At 39.8% G+C, this 16,636-nt stretch overlaps 2 protein-coding genes across 2 annotated transcripts; both read left to right on the forward strand.

Moving 5' to 3' along the window:
* Positions 1 to 1,207: 1,207 nt before the first annotated feature.
* Positions 1,208 to 5,984, forward strand: LOC139543672 (procathepsin L-like). The gene is made up of 8 exons (XM_071349978.1): positions 1,208 to 1,298; positions 2,278 to 2,416; positions 2,792 to 2,914; positions 3,459 to 3,611; positions 3,870 to 4,094; positions 4,366 to 4,534; positions 4,822 to 4,939; positions 5,170 to 5,984. The coding sequence occupies exons 2-8, from the start codon at positions 2,288 to 2,290 to the stop codon at positions 5,267 to 5,269; spliced, it is 1,017 nt and encodes a 338-aa protein (XP_071206079.1). The 5' UTR covers positions 1,208 to 1,298; positions 2,278 to 2,287; the 3' UTR covers positions 5,270 to 5,984.
* Positions 5,985 to 11,620: 5,636 nt separating this feature from the next.
* Positions 11,621 to 15,577, forward strand: LOC139543673 (procathepsin L-like). The gene is made up of 8 exons (XM_071349979.1): positions 11,621 to 11,667; positions 11,817 to 11,955; positions 12,341 to 12,463; positions 13,067 to 13,219; positions 13,461 to 13,685; positions 13,957 to 14,125; positions 14,413 to 14,530; positions 14,763 to 15,577. Exons 2-8 carry the CDS (start codon positions 11,827 to 11,829, stop codon positions 14,860 to 14,862), a joined length of 1,017 nt encoding a protein of 338 aa, XP_071206080.1. The 5' UTR covers positions 11,621 to 11,667; positions 11,817 to 11,826; the 3' UTR covers positions 14,863 to 15,577.
* Positions 15,578 to 16,636: the final 1,059 nt, after the last annotated feature.

The raw sequence follows: 16,636 nt of genomic DNA on the forward strand, positions 1-16,636 counted from the left end.
GCCGCACTCCTTCAGAAATTGTTTGGAGAAACATCCTTCCTATTTTATTCAGCTATGTTCAATTGCATTCTTCGTGTGTGTGTGTGTGTGTGTGTGTGTGTGTGTCTGCCCTATCAGTAACCACATAGATTCAGCAGCTGCACAAAGAAGAGAATCCCTCCCTCCCCTTTTCCTGTGTGATTGTATTTGGTTGACAGGCAGTATTTCCTAAAGCTGACAAGGCAAAAGTGACATTACACAATAGGTACGTCTTTAGAAACAATGTATTGATTAGTGTGTTTTCTGTGGGTTTTGATTCAGTGGGTTTAATAATTTAAATAGTTACATAAATGTGTTGTAAGTTATTCTGTATGAGCTAAAAAAAAAGGCAAAACAATATTATCAATGTTTAAATAGAAAACAAAAGGAGAATGTGCAGAAGAGGTAGAAAAACACTGACAGGCTTGTAAGACACCTTTCAAATGAAATTGGAATTATTATTTACACAAATAAATTGTTTACAAGCCCATCAGAACTTTCTTGACACAGCAGGTTACCACACAATAATTAATTAGTATCTAAAGAATGCAGATAATCTTATTTGAGCTAGATAAATGTAGGTTAATTTGTTCATTCTCTCAACTTCAGGCTATTATTTGAATCTATTATATTAGGACATGGTTGAACAAAAACTGAAGCTGCTGTATGCTTCACAAGAGCAGGAAAATGTATGGCGTTTGTTGTTGGCCACTCAGTTTCAGGTACTAGACTTTATTAATAAGTAACCTTTCTTCCCAAATTCATGTCATTACTGTTTAATGAACATGTTTTGCATTTTTTTCTGGTAATTTCTTTGGCATTGCTGTATGAGCATCAGCGTGCCATGCTCTCATCTCCTCGGCGCCAGCACATGATGAGAGAACTGTTACAAAGTAACCGAAGATGATTTTTTTTTAAGGGAAACTGATTCAATGTTACAATGTATCTTTTTACCCTTTTGTTTCCCAGTAATCTAATCAACTCCCTAAAGATGTTTAATCAAATTTGATGTTTCAACTTTAGAGAGTTGATGAAAACGGTCAAGAGGTCAGGAATCACATGCTGGGCTATTTACAACGGGCGGGACATGAGATCTTTTAAATTATCTTTCAGCGGGCCGGCAGTGTGATATACGGTCCCCTTTCAGCCAATCACAAGCCAGCCCCCCCCCCATTATACGACATATAGCTGGCTGTATAAAGTGTCGTGTCTAGTACACTGAATACACAACAACAGCAGCAGAAATCATCACCCTGCAACTGCAAATTGACGGGACAAAAGTAAGTACGGCTTTCTGTTATGTTGTTTGTACAGTGTTAGGTCTTGGGTTATGGACATTTACCAGGGGCATTTGCTCTTTGATTTGATTGATACAGAAAGACAACATTAGTCTACCGTTTCTGATGTTGCTTTTTCTGCCGGCTGTTACCAAACATTTCCTCGAATATTTCTGGATATCACATAAAATAATTTATATAAATTTATTTAATTTGGAATACCGGTAGTGTAGTATCCTAGTTCCATATGTTTATTTTTGTTTTCTTGTGTCGAGCGGAAGGTAGTTTGGAAGTTTTTTGTAATGACTTTGTAATGACTTGATACTAACAGCGAATTTTTTTTAAAACATTTTATAAATTACATTTATTTTTTAAATAATTAAATTGAGATTTCTCAATCATTCACACGATACCATATTGGTAGTAGTCAGTGACATGTCGTTGGGACAGCATGCAGTTTATTAGGCTGCAGATTAAATCAATTATGATGAATTCACTTCACAGAATGGTGAAAGTGCAAGGTGACGTGTTTGTGAACCCTAGGTTGAATTAAACAATAGCTGCTGATGACTTCACAAGTGATTTATTGGCATAAATATTACAATTGCTGACTTATAAAGGATGGTTAAATGTCATTGTCTCTGTTAAAGCTACCCTTTGTAATGACTTCATACTAACAGCGAATTATTTTTTATTTTTTTTAAATTAAATTAAAATTTAAAAAATTACATTGAGATTTCTCAATCATTCACACGATACCACATTGGTAGTAGTCAGTGACATGTCAAAGTTTTAAAACACTGGATGGGAGACCAAATGGATAGCTGTAGATCAACTCTCCAGTAGGAGGTGCTGCCCAGACTTTTTGATGTTGTATATAACGTTGAAGATCTGCCATTGTTTCAAAGGTACAAATTCAACATTTCTTTACACTGAAAATACAAGGCTGACTGAGCTCTGCTCTCTCTCTCTCTCTCTACAGCTGTTTGACCATGACGTCCCTGTACTTGGCAGTGTTGGTGCTCTGTATGAGTGCTGTGTATGCGGCCCCTATGTTTGACTCTCAGTTGGAGGGCCACTGGCACTTGTGGAAGAACTGGCACAGCAAGAACTACCATGATGTGGGTGTTTAAGCACAAGTGGAGGAGCACATCCTCATAGGAACCCCTCAGTAGTTCCCAAAGAGTGGAGGCTGGTGGGATGAGCTATAGGAGGATGGGCTCATTGTAAAGGCTGGAATGGAATTATTGGAATGGTATCAAGCATTTGGAAACCACGTTTGACTCAGTTCCATTACAGCCAGTACAATGAGCCTGTCCTCCTATGACTCCTCCCACCATCCTCCACTGCTCTCATCAAGGGGCTCAAATTGATCAATTGGTGCATACATGTAGATGTAAATTACACCTAATGCAGTATATCATTAATTGCATGGATTGTGCCCATAGTTCTGGGACAGTGTATATTTTCGGACTGTTTTTCACTCATTGTTACAGAGCGAGGAGGGCTGGAGGAGGATGGTTTGGGAGAAGAACCTGAAGAAGATTGAGATGCACAACCTGGAACACTCTATGGGAAAACACTCCTACCGTCTGGGCATGAACCACTTTGGTGACATGGTAAGAGGAATCACCTTGCTGAGCAGTGTTTGACATGGATGAAATGGGTGCCGGTACTCATTCTGGGGGCCTGTACTGTATATATTTATATCCAGGAACCCTGCAGGACTTCTGTCCAAGTCTGAGCTTCTGTCCAAGTCTGTTGCTGAGACATTTTACTGTGGAGCAGGAGGTACTTCTCAGCAGCTCTTTCCCATACTGTGTGTGTGCTGTAGCTGGATCTTTTTGTTGTCATGCCATAGATTTGCTGAAGCACATACAGTATGAAATATTTCACAGGCACAGGTGTCAGCGTTGACAATGAAAGCAGGAATGTATTCAGACTCGCAGGTTAGGTTTCTTCAACTATCAAGCAGGAATGGAATAGTTATCCTGAGAAGGGAATTGAAACTTACTCATAGTCTTTTAAAGATGCACACAATATTTATTGCTAAGTGCACAACTTTTAAAACAGTTTGATTTCCCATTCAGATGGTAAATTACAAACCACATCTGGCCAGGGAAGACATTACTTTTCAACGTGTTCTGACTTCTTCCTCCCTAGACCAACGAAGAGTTTGGGCAGCTCATGAATGGCTACAAGCAGACAACTGAGAGGAAGTGCAAGGACTCTCTGTTCATGGAACCCAATTACCTGCAGGCCCCTGAAGCTGTGGACTGGAGAGAGAAGGGCTACGTCACTCCCATCAAGAACCAGGTGAGACCTGAATCACTCATGAGTCATGACTCATCCACACACTGCTGTGTCACTAAATAAGGTTTTACTTCCAGAGAACTGTCTGGCTTGTTTGCGTGCTGTTTACCGTGCTGTTTACCATGATTGTAATTTACAGTATACAGAAGGTGGCAAATTGCAAAGATATATTTTGTATTTATTTATTACTGGTGTAATATGCACATGTCAGTGTGTTCTGACATGAAAAAGTAACAAGATGTTTAACAATCTTTCCCCCAGGGCGCATGTGGGTCTTGCTGGGCGTTCAGTTCCACCGGGGCCATAGAGGGCCAGGAATTCAGGAAGACTGGCAATCTGGTGTCTCTGAGTGAACAGAACCTGATGGACTGCTCCAAACTCCAGGGCAACGAGGGCTGTAATGGAGGTCTCATGAACCTGGCCTTCCAGTATGTGAAGGACAACGGTGGCCTGGACACAGAGGCGTCCTACCCCTATGTGGGCAAGGTAAGGCCCTGTGTTCTGTTAGTCTGAATTCAAATGTAATGGCGTATGAAGATGCATTTATTAAAAGTAAGGCCCTGTTCTTTTAGCCTGGTCCCAGATCATGCATTTCGCTGTAGACCTGGAATGACTTACATCTTCCTCTTTGAAAAATAAGTTAGTTTCCACTTCATTACAGTGGGATTTGTCTCCAAGAATGACTGACTTGTTTGAATATTTGGAAAATGTTTTTTTTTTTACTAATAATGGCCATTGTTCTTCTCTGGTAACTCAGGATGATGATGTTTGCCACTACCGACCAGAGTTCAATGCTGTCAATGAAACCGGCTTCGTGGATATCCCCAGTGGCAAGGAGCACGCTCTGATGAGTGCTGTGGCGTCTGTCGGCCCCATCTCTGTCGCCATCGATGCCAGCCACAACTCCTTCCAGTTCTACCAGTCTGGTGAGTAGCAGTTAGTGGTGCAACTTAAATTATGTGTAACATTATTTGCAAGGATTGGATTCCCTACCTACTATTTTTGAGTAGCAGTGATCTGTACTGGTCTACTGTCCTGTTCACCGTGTACAAATGGTGTTGTCTTTGAAGTAAATTGTGACCAATATTTCTATGTTTTGCTAACTAGATACTAGCTAATTAACCAACTATTGGGTTTGAGATCAGGTGGTTTTACATACTGAGGTAAACCCAGCATCTTAGCCTACTAATTTAACTATGTCCTCTCCCTGTAGGGATCTACTATGAGGAGAAGTGCAGCAGTGAGGAGCTCGACCATGGAGTTCTGGTGGTGGGATATGGTTTTGAAGGCGAGGATGTAGATGGCAAGAAATTCTGGATTGTCAAGAACAGGTACAGTACATAGTATCTTCCTAGCATGTTTTTTGTTACGTCACCACTACGGGATTGGTTGATTTCCTCATCGGGGAATATGCATCTCTACATTGCCTTTATTTGAATACAGTGTTGGTGTTGTCCTGATACTATGGTCTAAGTCATACATTTCTCTAAAGCAGCAGTAAATCTCTATAATTTCCTGCTGACTAGAACTGTGGGACTAACATGTTTTGTCTCTTCCTCAGCTGGACCGAGAAATGGGGAGACAAAGGCTACATCTACATGGCCAAAGACAGGAAGAACCACTGTGGCATCGCCACGGCAGCCATTTACCCACTGGTCTAGTGTTCTGTAAGTTCTCGAACACTAGACCCAGAGTTTTAGTTTTAGAGATGTTTGACGAACGTTCTGAAAAAAGGGCCATGACGACTGCAGTGCTGCCTTAACAAAGTCTGTGCGAGAGAAACCTGCTGCATGGGTTTTAAAGAAACACTGTTTTAGGGAAATTATGAAATTCTACCTATTTTGTTTTATACTTGATTTTATGTGTGTCGGTGCGATAGTGTGTGTATAGTTCTATTTGAGTTAAGCATTCCGTTTATTTGTAACTTTACTTGATGAGACCAGCTAGACTACATTCTCTAGCACATAACATGTCCGTTTGTGCTTACTGTTTGTGTTTACAACACTGTTGTAGACACAGGATATATTCCTGAGGTACAGTTGATATAGTCTATTTTTAACTGGAGCGTTCTGTGTGGAGCTGAGAGCAACAACCACTGAATGATAAGACATTGAGGAGGACTAGAGCTCTGAAATGACTGAGTTTGTTTCTGAAAGTGACAAAAAGAGAACGGTACACCTGGGTTTGTTTCCTCCACTTCTGTTTATCTGCAGCTAGTGTTTGAGTGAAGGCATTGAATGGTAATGCCTAGACAAGAGCCTAGTGACGTAGAGACTGATATGCCTCAGGATGGTGAGAGGAGTTGTATAACATTCTAACACACATGTAGATGAGTTCAAATTGTATTTAATAATAATAATAAACTACATTCATCAATCTGACTCCATTATCATGTGACTAACGGCTATAGATGATAAATGTATACTGGTGAATCTAGCCAGCTTGTGAGTCTACACATTATCACTCAGATGCTATAATTACATTGGTTCTAAGATAACTGATTATTAAGAAGCTTATGCGCTGTCTATAGCACCCATAGTCCCAGCTTTAATTTATCGAGTTGATCTTAGACCAAGATGTAAAGTACCTATGCGTAATCTAATGTTTATAGTGTACATAACATTTACCGTTAGACTTCAACATCAAATATGAGCACAACTGTAGTCTCAATTTTAAAGTAATCTGACGTGTTACAGTTTAAACAGTAAGCATACTATTATCAAATGGTGCTTCACAGTAGTAGTCATAACAGCTTAGAAAATACACCCCTATGACATAAAATGTACACCAACAGATCGGTTTACCAATGACTCCACTAATTTATGAGCTTATATTCAATCAAAGAATGGCTCTGTAAAACGGGGACTGCATTTACTCAATTCAACTAACAGGATGTATTACAACAATTGACACAAACGATTACAGTGTAGGCTACATGCAACACATGATACTTTTACGGAATAATTCAGAGTAAATGACTACATCCAATAGGCAAAGACTTACAGTGCCTTCAGAAGGTATTCACACCCTTGTTTTTAAAAAACATTTTGTTGTGTTACAGCCTGAATTTAAAATGAATTAAATTGAGATGTCTTGAGTCGATAAATATTCAACCCCTTTATTATGGCAAGCTTAACCTCTCTGGGATATGTGGGACCGTAGCGTCCCACCTGGCCAACATCCAGTGAAAATGCAGAGCGCCAAATTCAAATAAATTACTATAAAAATTTAACTTTCATGAAATCACACATTCAATATACCAAAAGAAAACTACCCTTGTTGTGAATCCAGCCAACGTGTCAGATTTCAAAAATGCTTTACGGCGAATGCAAACAATGCTATTATCTGAGGATAGCACCCCAGCTAACAATCATAGACCATCATATTTCAACACTCCCGGCGCGACACAAAACGCAGAAATAAAGATATAATTCATGCCTTACCTTTGACGAGCTTCTTCTTTTGGCACTCCAATGTGTCCCATAAACATCACAAATGGTCCTTTTGTTCGATTAATTCCGTCGATATATATCCAAAATGTCCATTTATTTGGTGCGTTTGATCCAGAAAAACACCGGTTCCAACTTGCACAACGTGACTACAAAATATCTCAAAAGTTACCTGTAAGCTTTGTCCAAACTTAAGGTATTTTTTTAACGTAAATAATCGATAAAATTGAAGACGGGATGATCTGTGTTCAATACCGGAGGAAAACAATGCGTAGCATGCTTTCTGGTCACGCGCCTCTAACAAACAGTACACTTCACTGGAGCCTCATTCTGAACATGGCTACTTCATTTCTCAAAGGAAAAACCGCAACCAATTTCTAAAGACTATTGACAGCCAGTGGAAGCGATAGGAAATGCAGGAAAGTCCCTTAGAAATCTGGATTCCCAATGATAACTCATTGAAAAGAGAGTGACTTCAACAAAAACAAAAACTGAATGGTTTCTCCTCTGGGTTTTGCCTGCCAAATAAGTTCTGTTATAGTCACAGACATGATTCAAACAGTTTTAGAAACGTCAGAGTGTTTTCTATCCAATACTACTAATAATATGCATATATTAGCATCTGGGACTGAGTAGGAGGCAGTTTACTCTGGGCGCGCTTTTCATCCAAACGTGAAAATGCTGCCCCCTATCCTAGAGAAGTTAAATAAGTTTAGGAGTCACAAGTTGCATGGACTCACTATGTGTGCAATAATAGTGTTTAACATGATTTTTGAATGACCACCTCATCTCTGTACCCCACACATACAACTATTTACTAGTTCCCTCAGTCGAGCAGTGAATTTCAAACACAGATTCACCACAAAGACCAGGGAGGTTTTCAGATGCAAGCACAGACACAATCCTTGAGGAAACCACTGGTGGGAAGACCAGGGATGTTCTCTTGATAATTGCGTTATTTGACCTTTTTCCTGTCCTGCTAAGCATTCCAAATGTAATGAGTACTTATTGGGTGTCAGGGTAAATGTATGGAATAAAAAGTAAGTTGTCAGATATATAAATAGTAAAGTACAGATACCCTCCAAAACAGTACTTAAGTAGTACTTTAAAGAAGTTTGATTTAAATATTTTACACCACTGGTTCCCGAGTTGCCTATTTACAGTTTTGACTTAAATTGGCTTAAAAATCTATGGCAAGACTTGAAATTGGCTGTCTAGACAATGATCAACAACCAACTTGACAGAGCTTGAAGAATTAAAAAAATAATAATGTGCAAATATTGTCTAATCTAGGTGTGCAAAGCTCTTAGAAACTTATCCAGAAATACTCACAGCTGTAATCTCTGCCAAAGGTGATTCTAACATGTACTGTATTGACTCAGGGGTGTGAATACTTATGTAGGCTAAATGAGATGTTTCTTTATTTCATTTTCAATACATTTGAAAACATTTCTAAATTTGAAATATGTTTTCATTTTGTCATTATGGGGTATTGTGTGTCGATGGGTGAGAAATATAATCTCTAAGAGAGAAACTGTGTGTCTGATACAAACAAGAGGGTTGCTAACAAGCAAATGAGTGAATTCACTTCCCTTTTTTTTAAACCAAATTCAAGAGGAAACTCACCCATAGCCTGATTTAACAATTCCTTGCACTTTGCTAGTGAAAACAAGATTCTAATCTGATCAACTCAAACTTTTTCATTTCCACATGTAGGAAGCTTTTGTGTTTTACAATAATCTACATTGGTAGTAGGTGAGTCAGAGATAATAAGCCTATCATTGTCATACATCTAATTGGCCTATTGCTCAACGACAGGAGACAGCCTTCCCCAGCCTACCCACGTAATTAGCAATCAAGTTCAAAAAAGTAAGTTGAATCAGCAGGTCGAACTCGGATACGGAGAGTGGGATGGTTAAACAAAAGGCAAGACCAAGTGATGCACAAAAACAGGCTTCAGAGGAATATTTTACAGTGTCTGTGCTCAACGCTACTTTGACATTACAACCACACAACTCAAACGCCGGTTCACCAGAATGAATGAAATCGCAAACCGCTTTCTTTGTTTGAGCCGTCAAGAACTGTTGTCCGCTAAATATGATAATCTGTTTGCATTTGCCAGTTTATTGGCTGCCCAGTATCCAGAGGACTTGTACCAAGAGCTTCCTATACAGTTATTACCTTTCCGTAACGTGTTGAGGCTGGAAATTAAGGAGAATAAGAGATGCTCAATTAAAGATCTTGCTGAACTGCTGTATTTGAAGCACCAATCCCTTCTTCCCAGTTTCCCTGATGTTGCTACTGCAATCCAGCTGTTTTTAACCATCCCTGCAACTGTCACTTCTGCAGAGAGATCTTTTTCTAAACTAAAACTCATAAAGAACTACATCAGAACCACAACGTCTCAGGAAAGACTTTCTGGGTTGTCAATACTCAGTACAGAAAACACTTGGGCCCGCAACCTGGACCTACAAGCTGTGGTGAAAACATTTGCACACAAAACTGCAAGACGATGCATTTTCATACTGTAGCAATAGGCCTCTAAATTGAAAAAAGTAGAGAGAAGCACAGACCCAGAGAGACAATTTTTTCTAAAATAAGGAAATGGTGAAAGAGAAACAGACTTAACTCTTAAGGATCCGCCCCCTTTTTTCAATTTTCACCTAAAATGACATACCCAAATCGAACTGCCTGTAGCTCAGGCCCTTAAGCAAGGATATGCATATTCTTGGTACCATTTGAAAGGAAACAGGAGAATATGGGAGAATATAACACAATAGATCTGGTAAAAGATAATACAAAGAAAAAACCAACCATTCTTTTGTATTTTTATTGTACCATTGTCTTTGAAATGCAAGAGAAAATCCATAATGTATTACTCCAGCCCAGGTGAAATTTAGATTTTGGCCCCTAGAGGGCAGCAATGTATGTGCAAAATTTTAGACTGATCCAATGAACCATTGCATTTCTGTTCAACATTTTGTATCAAGACTGCCCAAATGTGCCTGATTTGTTTATTAATATCTTTCATTTTCAAAAATGTGCACTCTCCTTAAACAATAGCATGGTATTCTTTCACTGTAATAGCTACTGTAAAGTGGACAGTGCAGTTAGATTAACAAGAATGTAAGTTTTCTGCCAATATCAGATATGTCTATGTCCTTGGAATTTTTCTTGTTACTTACAACCTCATGCTAACTTGCAAGTAACTGTTTCATTGGTGTCACGGCTGTTAAAGGAAGAGGACCAAGGTGCAGCGTGGTAAGCATACAATTTATTTTATTAAACAAAATGACACCGAAAAAAACAATAAACACTACAAAAACAAACCGTGAAGCTAAAGGCTATGTGCTCTAAACAAAGTCAACTTCCCACAAAGACAGGTGGAAAAAAGGGCTACCTAAGTATGGTTCTCAATCAGAGAGCAATTTTCAACTCTGTATTCAACTCTATGGTCATGACTGTTACATTACCTGCAGTACACTTCATGTCTGACAGGTGGAGTAAGTGCATCTGTTTCTGTTAGATTGTAATCAGTGTCAGCAAAAGTTTGATGTTACAAGGATACATTACTGCATTGTTATCAAAGCATACTTCTTAGTATGATCGATCAATACTAGGAAATCTTAAACAACCCTCATTAATTATTCAATACCCATCCATTCATTGATTTCCCTGTAGTGTTTTTGTAGACACGCTAATACCAATCAAGGAATAATTTTACTAACCACATATCTACAGGGTGTCTCTGTGTGTGTGTGTGTGTGTGTGTGGACGTGTTTAACTATGGAATGATTATTTACACAAATAAATGATTTACAAGCCCATCAGAACTTTATTGACACAACAGGTTACCACACAATAATTAATTAGTATCTAAAGAATGCAGATAATCTTATTTGAGCTAGATAAATGTAGGTTAATTTGTTCATTCTCTCAACTTCAGGCTATTATTTGAATCTATTATATTAGGACATGGTTGAACAAAAACTGAAGCTGCTGTATGCTTCACAAGAGCAGGAAAATGTATGGCGTTTGTTGTTGGCAACTCATTTTCAGGTACTAGACTTTAAGTAACCTTTCTTCCCAAATTCATGTCATTACTGTTTAATGAACATGTTTTGCATTTTTTTCTGGTAATTTATTTGGCATTGCTGTATGAGCATCAGCGTGCCATGCTCTCATCTCCTCGGCGCCAGCACATGATGAGAGAACTGTTACAAAGTAACCGAAGATGAAAAAATGTTAAGGGCAACTGATTCGATGTTACAATGTATCTTTTTACCCTTTTGTTTCTCCGTAATCTAACAAACTCACTGAGAGATGTTTACTCAAATTTGATGTTTTCATCTTTAGGGAGTTGATGGAAACGGTCACGTGGGCAGGAATCACATGCTGGGCTATTTACACCGGGCGGGACATGCGATCTTTTAAATTATCTTTCAACGGGCCGGCAGTGTGATATACGGTCCCCTTTCAGCCAATCACAAGCCAGCCCCCCCCATTACACGACATATAGCTGGCTGTATAAAGTGTCGTGTCTAGTACACTGACTACACAACAACAGCAGCAGAAATCATCACCCTGCAACTGCAAATTGACGGGGGAAAGTAAGTACGGCTTTCGGTTATGTTGTTTGTACAGAAGATCTGCCATTGTTTCAAAGGTACAAATTCAACATTTTATACTATATAGCTTCTTTACACTGAAAATACAAGGCTGACTGAGCTCTGCTCTCTCTCTCTCTCTCTCTCCACAGCTGTTTGACCATGATGTCCCTGTACTTGGCAGTGTTGGTGCTCTGTATGAGTGCTGTGTATGCGGCCCCTATGTTTGACTCTCAGTTGGAGGGCCACTGGCACTTGTGGAAGAACTGGCACAGCAAGAACTACCATGATGTGGGTGTTTAAGCACAAGTAGAGGAGCACATCCTCATAGGAACCCCTCAGTAGTTCCCAAAAAGTGGAGGCTGGTGGGATGAGCTATAGGAGGATGGGCTCATTGTAAAGGCTGGAATGGAATTATTGGAATGGTATCAAACATTTGGAAACCACGTTTGACTCAGTTCCGTTACAGCCAGTACAATGAGCCTGTCCTCCTATGACTCCTCCCACCATCCTCCACTGCTCTCAACAAGGGGCTCAAATTGATCAATTGGTGCATACATGTAGCTGTAAATTACACCTAATGCAGTATATCATTAATTGCATGGATTGTGCCCATAGTTCTGGGACAGTATATGATTGTGTATATTTTCTCACTGTTTTTCACTCATTGTTACAGAGCGAGGAGGGCTGGAGGAGGATGGTTTGGGAGAAGAACCTGAAGAAGATTGAGATGCACAACCTGGACCACTCTATGGGAAAACACTCCTACCGTCTGGGCATGAACCACTTTGGTGACATGGTAAGAAGAATCACCTTGCTGAGCAGTGCTTGACATGGATGAAATGGGTGCCGGTTCTCATTCTGGGGGCCTGTACTGTATATATTTATATCCAGGAACCCTGCAGGACTTTTGAGCTAATATTCTATGAGGTGCAGGGACTCAAGCAGTAGAACTTTTGAGGTGCCGCTATCAGTTCCAGTGAGCTTCTGTCCAAGTCTGTTGCTGATACATTTTACTGTGGAGCAGGAGGTACTTCTCAGCAGCTCTTTCCCATACTGTGTGTGTGCTATAGCTGGATCTTTTTGTTGTCATGCCATAGATTTGCTGAAGCACATACAGTATGAAATATTTCACAGGCACAGGTGTCAGCGTTGACAATGAAAGCAGGAATGTATTCAGACTCGCAGGTTAGGTTTCTTCAACTATCAAGCAGGAATGGAATAGTTATCCTGAGAAGGGAATTGAAATTTACTCATAGTCTTTTAAAGATGCACACAGGATTTATGGCTAAGTGCAGAACTTTTAATACAGTTAGATTTCCCATTCAGATGGTAAATTACAAACCACATCTGGCCAGGGAAGACATTACGTTTCAACGTGTTCTGACTTCTTCCTCCCTAGACCAACGAAGAGTTTGGGCAGCTCATGAACGGCTACAAGCAGACAACTGAGAGGAAGTACAAGGGCTCTCTGTTCATGGAACCCAGTTACCTGCAGGCCCCTGAAGCTGTGGACTGGAGAGAGAAGGGCTACGTCACTGCCATCAAGAACCAGGTGAGACCTGAATCACGACTCATATCCACACACTGCTGTGTCACTAAATAAGGTTTTACTTCCAGAGAACTGTCTGGCTTGTTTGCGTGCTGTTTACCATGATTGTAATTTACAGTATACTGAAGATAAGGTGGCAAATTGCATATATATATATACATTTTATTACTGGTGTAATATGCACATGTCAGTGTGTTCTGACATGAAAAAGTAACAAGATGTTTAATAATCTTTACCACCTCAGCGCTCATGTGGGTCTTGCTGGGCGTTCAGTTCCACCGGGGCCATAGAGGGCCAGCTATTCAGGAAGACTGGCAATCTGGTGTCTCTGAGTGAACAGAACCTGATGGACTGCTCCAGATTCCAGGGCAACGATGGCTGTAATGGAGGTCTCGAGGACCGGGCGTTCCAGTATGTAAAGGACAACGGCGGCCTGGACACAGAGGCGTCCTACCCCTATGTGGGCAAGGTAAGGCCCTGTGTTCTATTAGTCTGAATTCAAATGTAATGGCGTATGAAGATGCGTTTATTAAAAGTAAGGCCCTGTTCTTTTAGCCTGGTCCCAGATCATGCAGTTTTTGCTGTCGATCTGGAATGACTTACAACTTCAACTTTGAAAAATAAGTTAGTTTCCACTTCATTACAGTGGGATTTGTCTCCAAGAATGACTGACTTGTTTGAATATTTGGAAAATGTTGTTTTTTACTAATAATGGCCATTGTTCTTCTCTGGTAACTCAGGATGATGATGTTTGCCACTATCGACCAGAGTTCAGTGCTGTCAATGAAACCGGCTTCGTGGATATCCCCAGTGGCAAGGAGCACACTCTGATGAGTGCTGTGGCGTCTGTCGGCCCCATCTCTGTCGCCATCGATGCCAGCCACAACTCCTTCCAGTTCTACCAGTCTGGTGAGTAGCAGTTAGTGGTGCAACTTAAATTATGTGTAACATTATTTGCAAGGATTGGATTCCCTACCTACTATTTTTGAGTAGCAGTGATCTGTACTGGTCTACTGTCCTGTTCACCGTGTACAAATGGTGTTGTCTTTGAAGTAAATTGTGACCAATATTTCTATGTTTTGCTAACTAGTTACTAGCTAAGTAACCAACTATTGGGTTTGAGATCAGGTGGTTTTACATACTGAGGTAAACCCAGCATCTTAGCCCACTAATTTAACTATGTTCTCTCCCTGTAGGCATCTACTATGAGAAGAAGTGCAGCAGTGAGGAGCTCGACCATGGAGTTCTGGTGGTGGGATATGGTTTTGAAGGAGAGGATGTAGATGGCAAGAAATTCTGGATTGTCAAGAACAGGTACAGTACATAGTATCTTCCTAGGATGTTTTTTGTTTGTTACGTCACCACTACGGGATTGGTTGATTTCCTCATCGGGGAATATGCATCTCTACATTGCCTTTATTTGACTACAGTGTTGGTGTTGTCCTGATACTATGGTCTAAGTCATACATTTCTCTAAAGCAGCAGTGAATCTATAATTTCCTACTAAATAGAACTGTGGCACTAACATGTTTTGTCTTTTCCTCAGCTGGACCGAGAAATGGGGAGACAAAGGCTACATCTACATGGCCAAAGACAGGAAGAACCACTGTGGCATCGCCACGGCAGCCAGCTACCCACTGGTCTAGTGTTCTGTAAGTTCTCGAACACTAGACCCAGAGTTTTAGTTTTAGAGATGTTTGACGAACGTTCTGAAAAAAGGGCCATGACGACTGCAGTGCTGCCTTAACAAAGTCTGTGCGAGAGAAACCTGCTGCATGGGTTTTAAAGAAACACTGTTTTAGGGAAATTATGAAATTCTACCTATTTTGTTTTATACTTGATTTTATGTGTGTCGGTGCGATAGTGTGTGTATAGTTCTATTTGAGTTAAGCATTCCGTTTATTTGTAACTTTACTTGATGAGACCAGCTAGACTACATTCTCTAGCACATAACATGTCCGTTTGTGCTTACTGTTTGTGTTTACAACCCTGTTGTAGACACAGGATATATTCCTGAGGTACAGTTGATATACAGTCTGTTTTTAACTGGAGCGTTCTGTGTGGAGCTGAGAGCAACAACCACTGAATGATAAGACATTGAGGAGGACTAGAGCTCTGAAATGACTGAGTTTGTTTCTGAAAGTGACAAAAAGAGAACGGTACACCTGGGTTTGTTTCCTCCACTTCTTTTTATCTGCAGCTAGTGTTCGAGTGAATGCATTGAATGGTAATGCCTAGACAAGAGCCTAGTGACGTAGAGACTGATATGCCTCAGGGTGGTGAAGGAGTTGTATAACATTCTAACACACACATGTAGATGAGTTCAAATTGTGTTTAATAATAATAAACTACATTCATCAATCTGACTCCATTATCATGTGACTAACGGCTATAGATGATAAATGTATACTGGTGAATCTAGCCAGCTTGTGAGTCTACACATTCTAAGATAACTGATTATTAAGAAGTTTATGCGCTGTCTATAGCACCCATAGTCCCAGCTTTAATTTATCTAGTTGATCTTAGACCAAGATGTAAAGTACCTATGTGTAATCTAATGTTTATAGTGTACATAACATTTACCGTTAGACTTCAACATCAAATATGAGCACAACTGTAGTCTCAATTTTAAAGTAATCTGACGTGTTACAGTTTAAACAGTAAGCATACTATTATCAAATGGTGCTTCACAGTAGTAGTCATAACAGCTTAGAAAATACACCCCTATGACATAAAATGTACACCAAAAGATCGGTTTACCAATGACTCCACTAATTTATGAGCTTATATTCAATCAAAGAATGGCTCTGTAAAACGGGGACTGCATTTACTCAATTCAACTAACAGGATGTATTACAACAATTGACACAAACGATTACAGTGTAGGCTACATGCAACACATGATACTTTTATGGAATAATTCAGAGTAAATGACTACATCCAATAGGCAAAGACTTACAGTGCCTTCAGAAGGTATTCACACCCTTGTTTTTAAAAAACATTTTGTTGTGTTACAGCCTGAATTTAAAATGAATTAAATTGAGATGTCTTGAGTCAATAAGTATTCAACCCCTTTATTAGAACTAGAAAACCGGTGACGTCTACCGCCGAATGCCACCAACCAAGGAACATAATTAATGGAATAGAAATCAGGTGTGTAATAATGAAGACAAAACCAAACGAAAATGAAACATGGATCGGTGGCGACTAGAAAACCGAATGCCACCAACTTCGGCGGAAGTCGTGACACAAATGAGCGAATTCACTTCCCTTTTTTACCAAATTCAAGAGGAAACTCACCCATAACCTGAATTAACACTTTGCTAGTGAAAACAAAAGGTAGGAACAACACACCCAGATTCTAATCTAATCAACTCAAAAAAAAATATTTCCACATGTAGGAAGCTTTTATGTTTTGTG

This window comes from Salvelinus alpinus, chromosome 18 (genome assembly GCF_045679555.1).
Source record: "Salvelinus alpinus chromosome 18, SLU_Salpinus.1, whole genome shotgun sequence".
Lineage (NCBI taxonomy): Eukaryota > Metazoa > Chordata > Actinopteri > Salmoniformes > Salmonidae > Salvelinus > Salvelinus alpinus.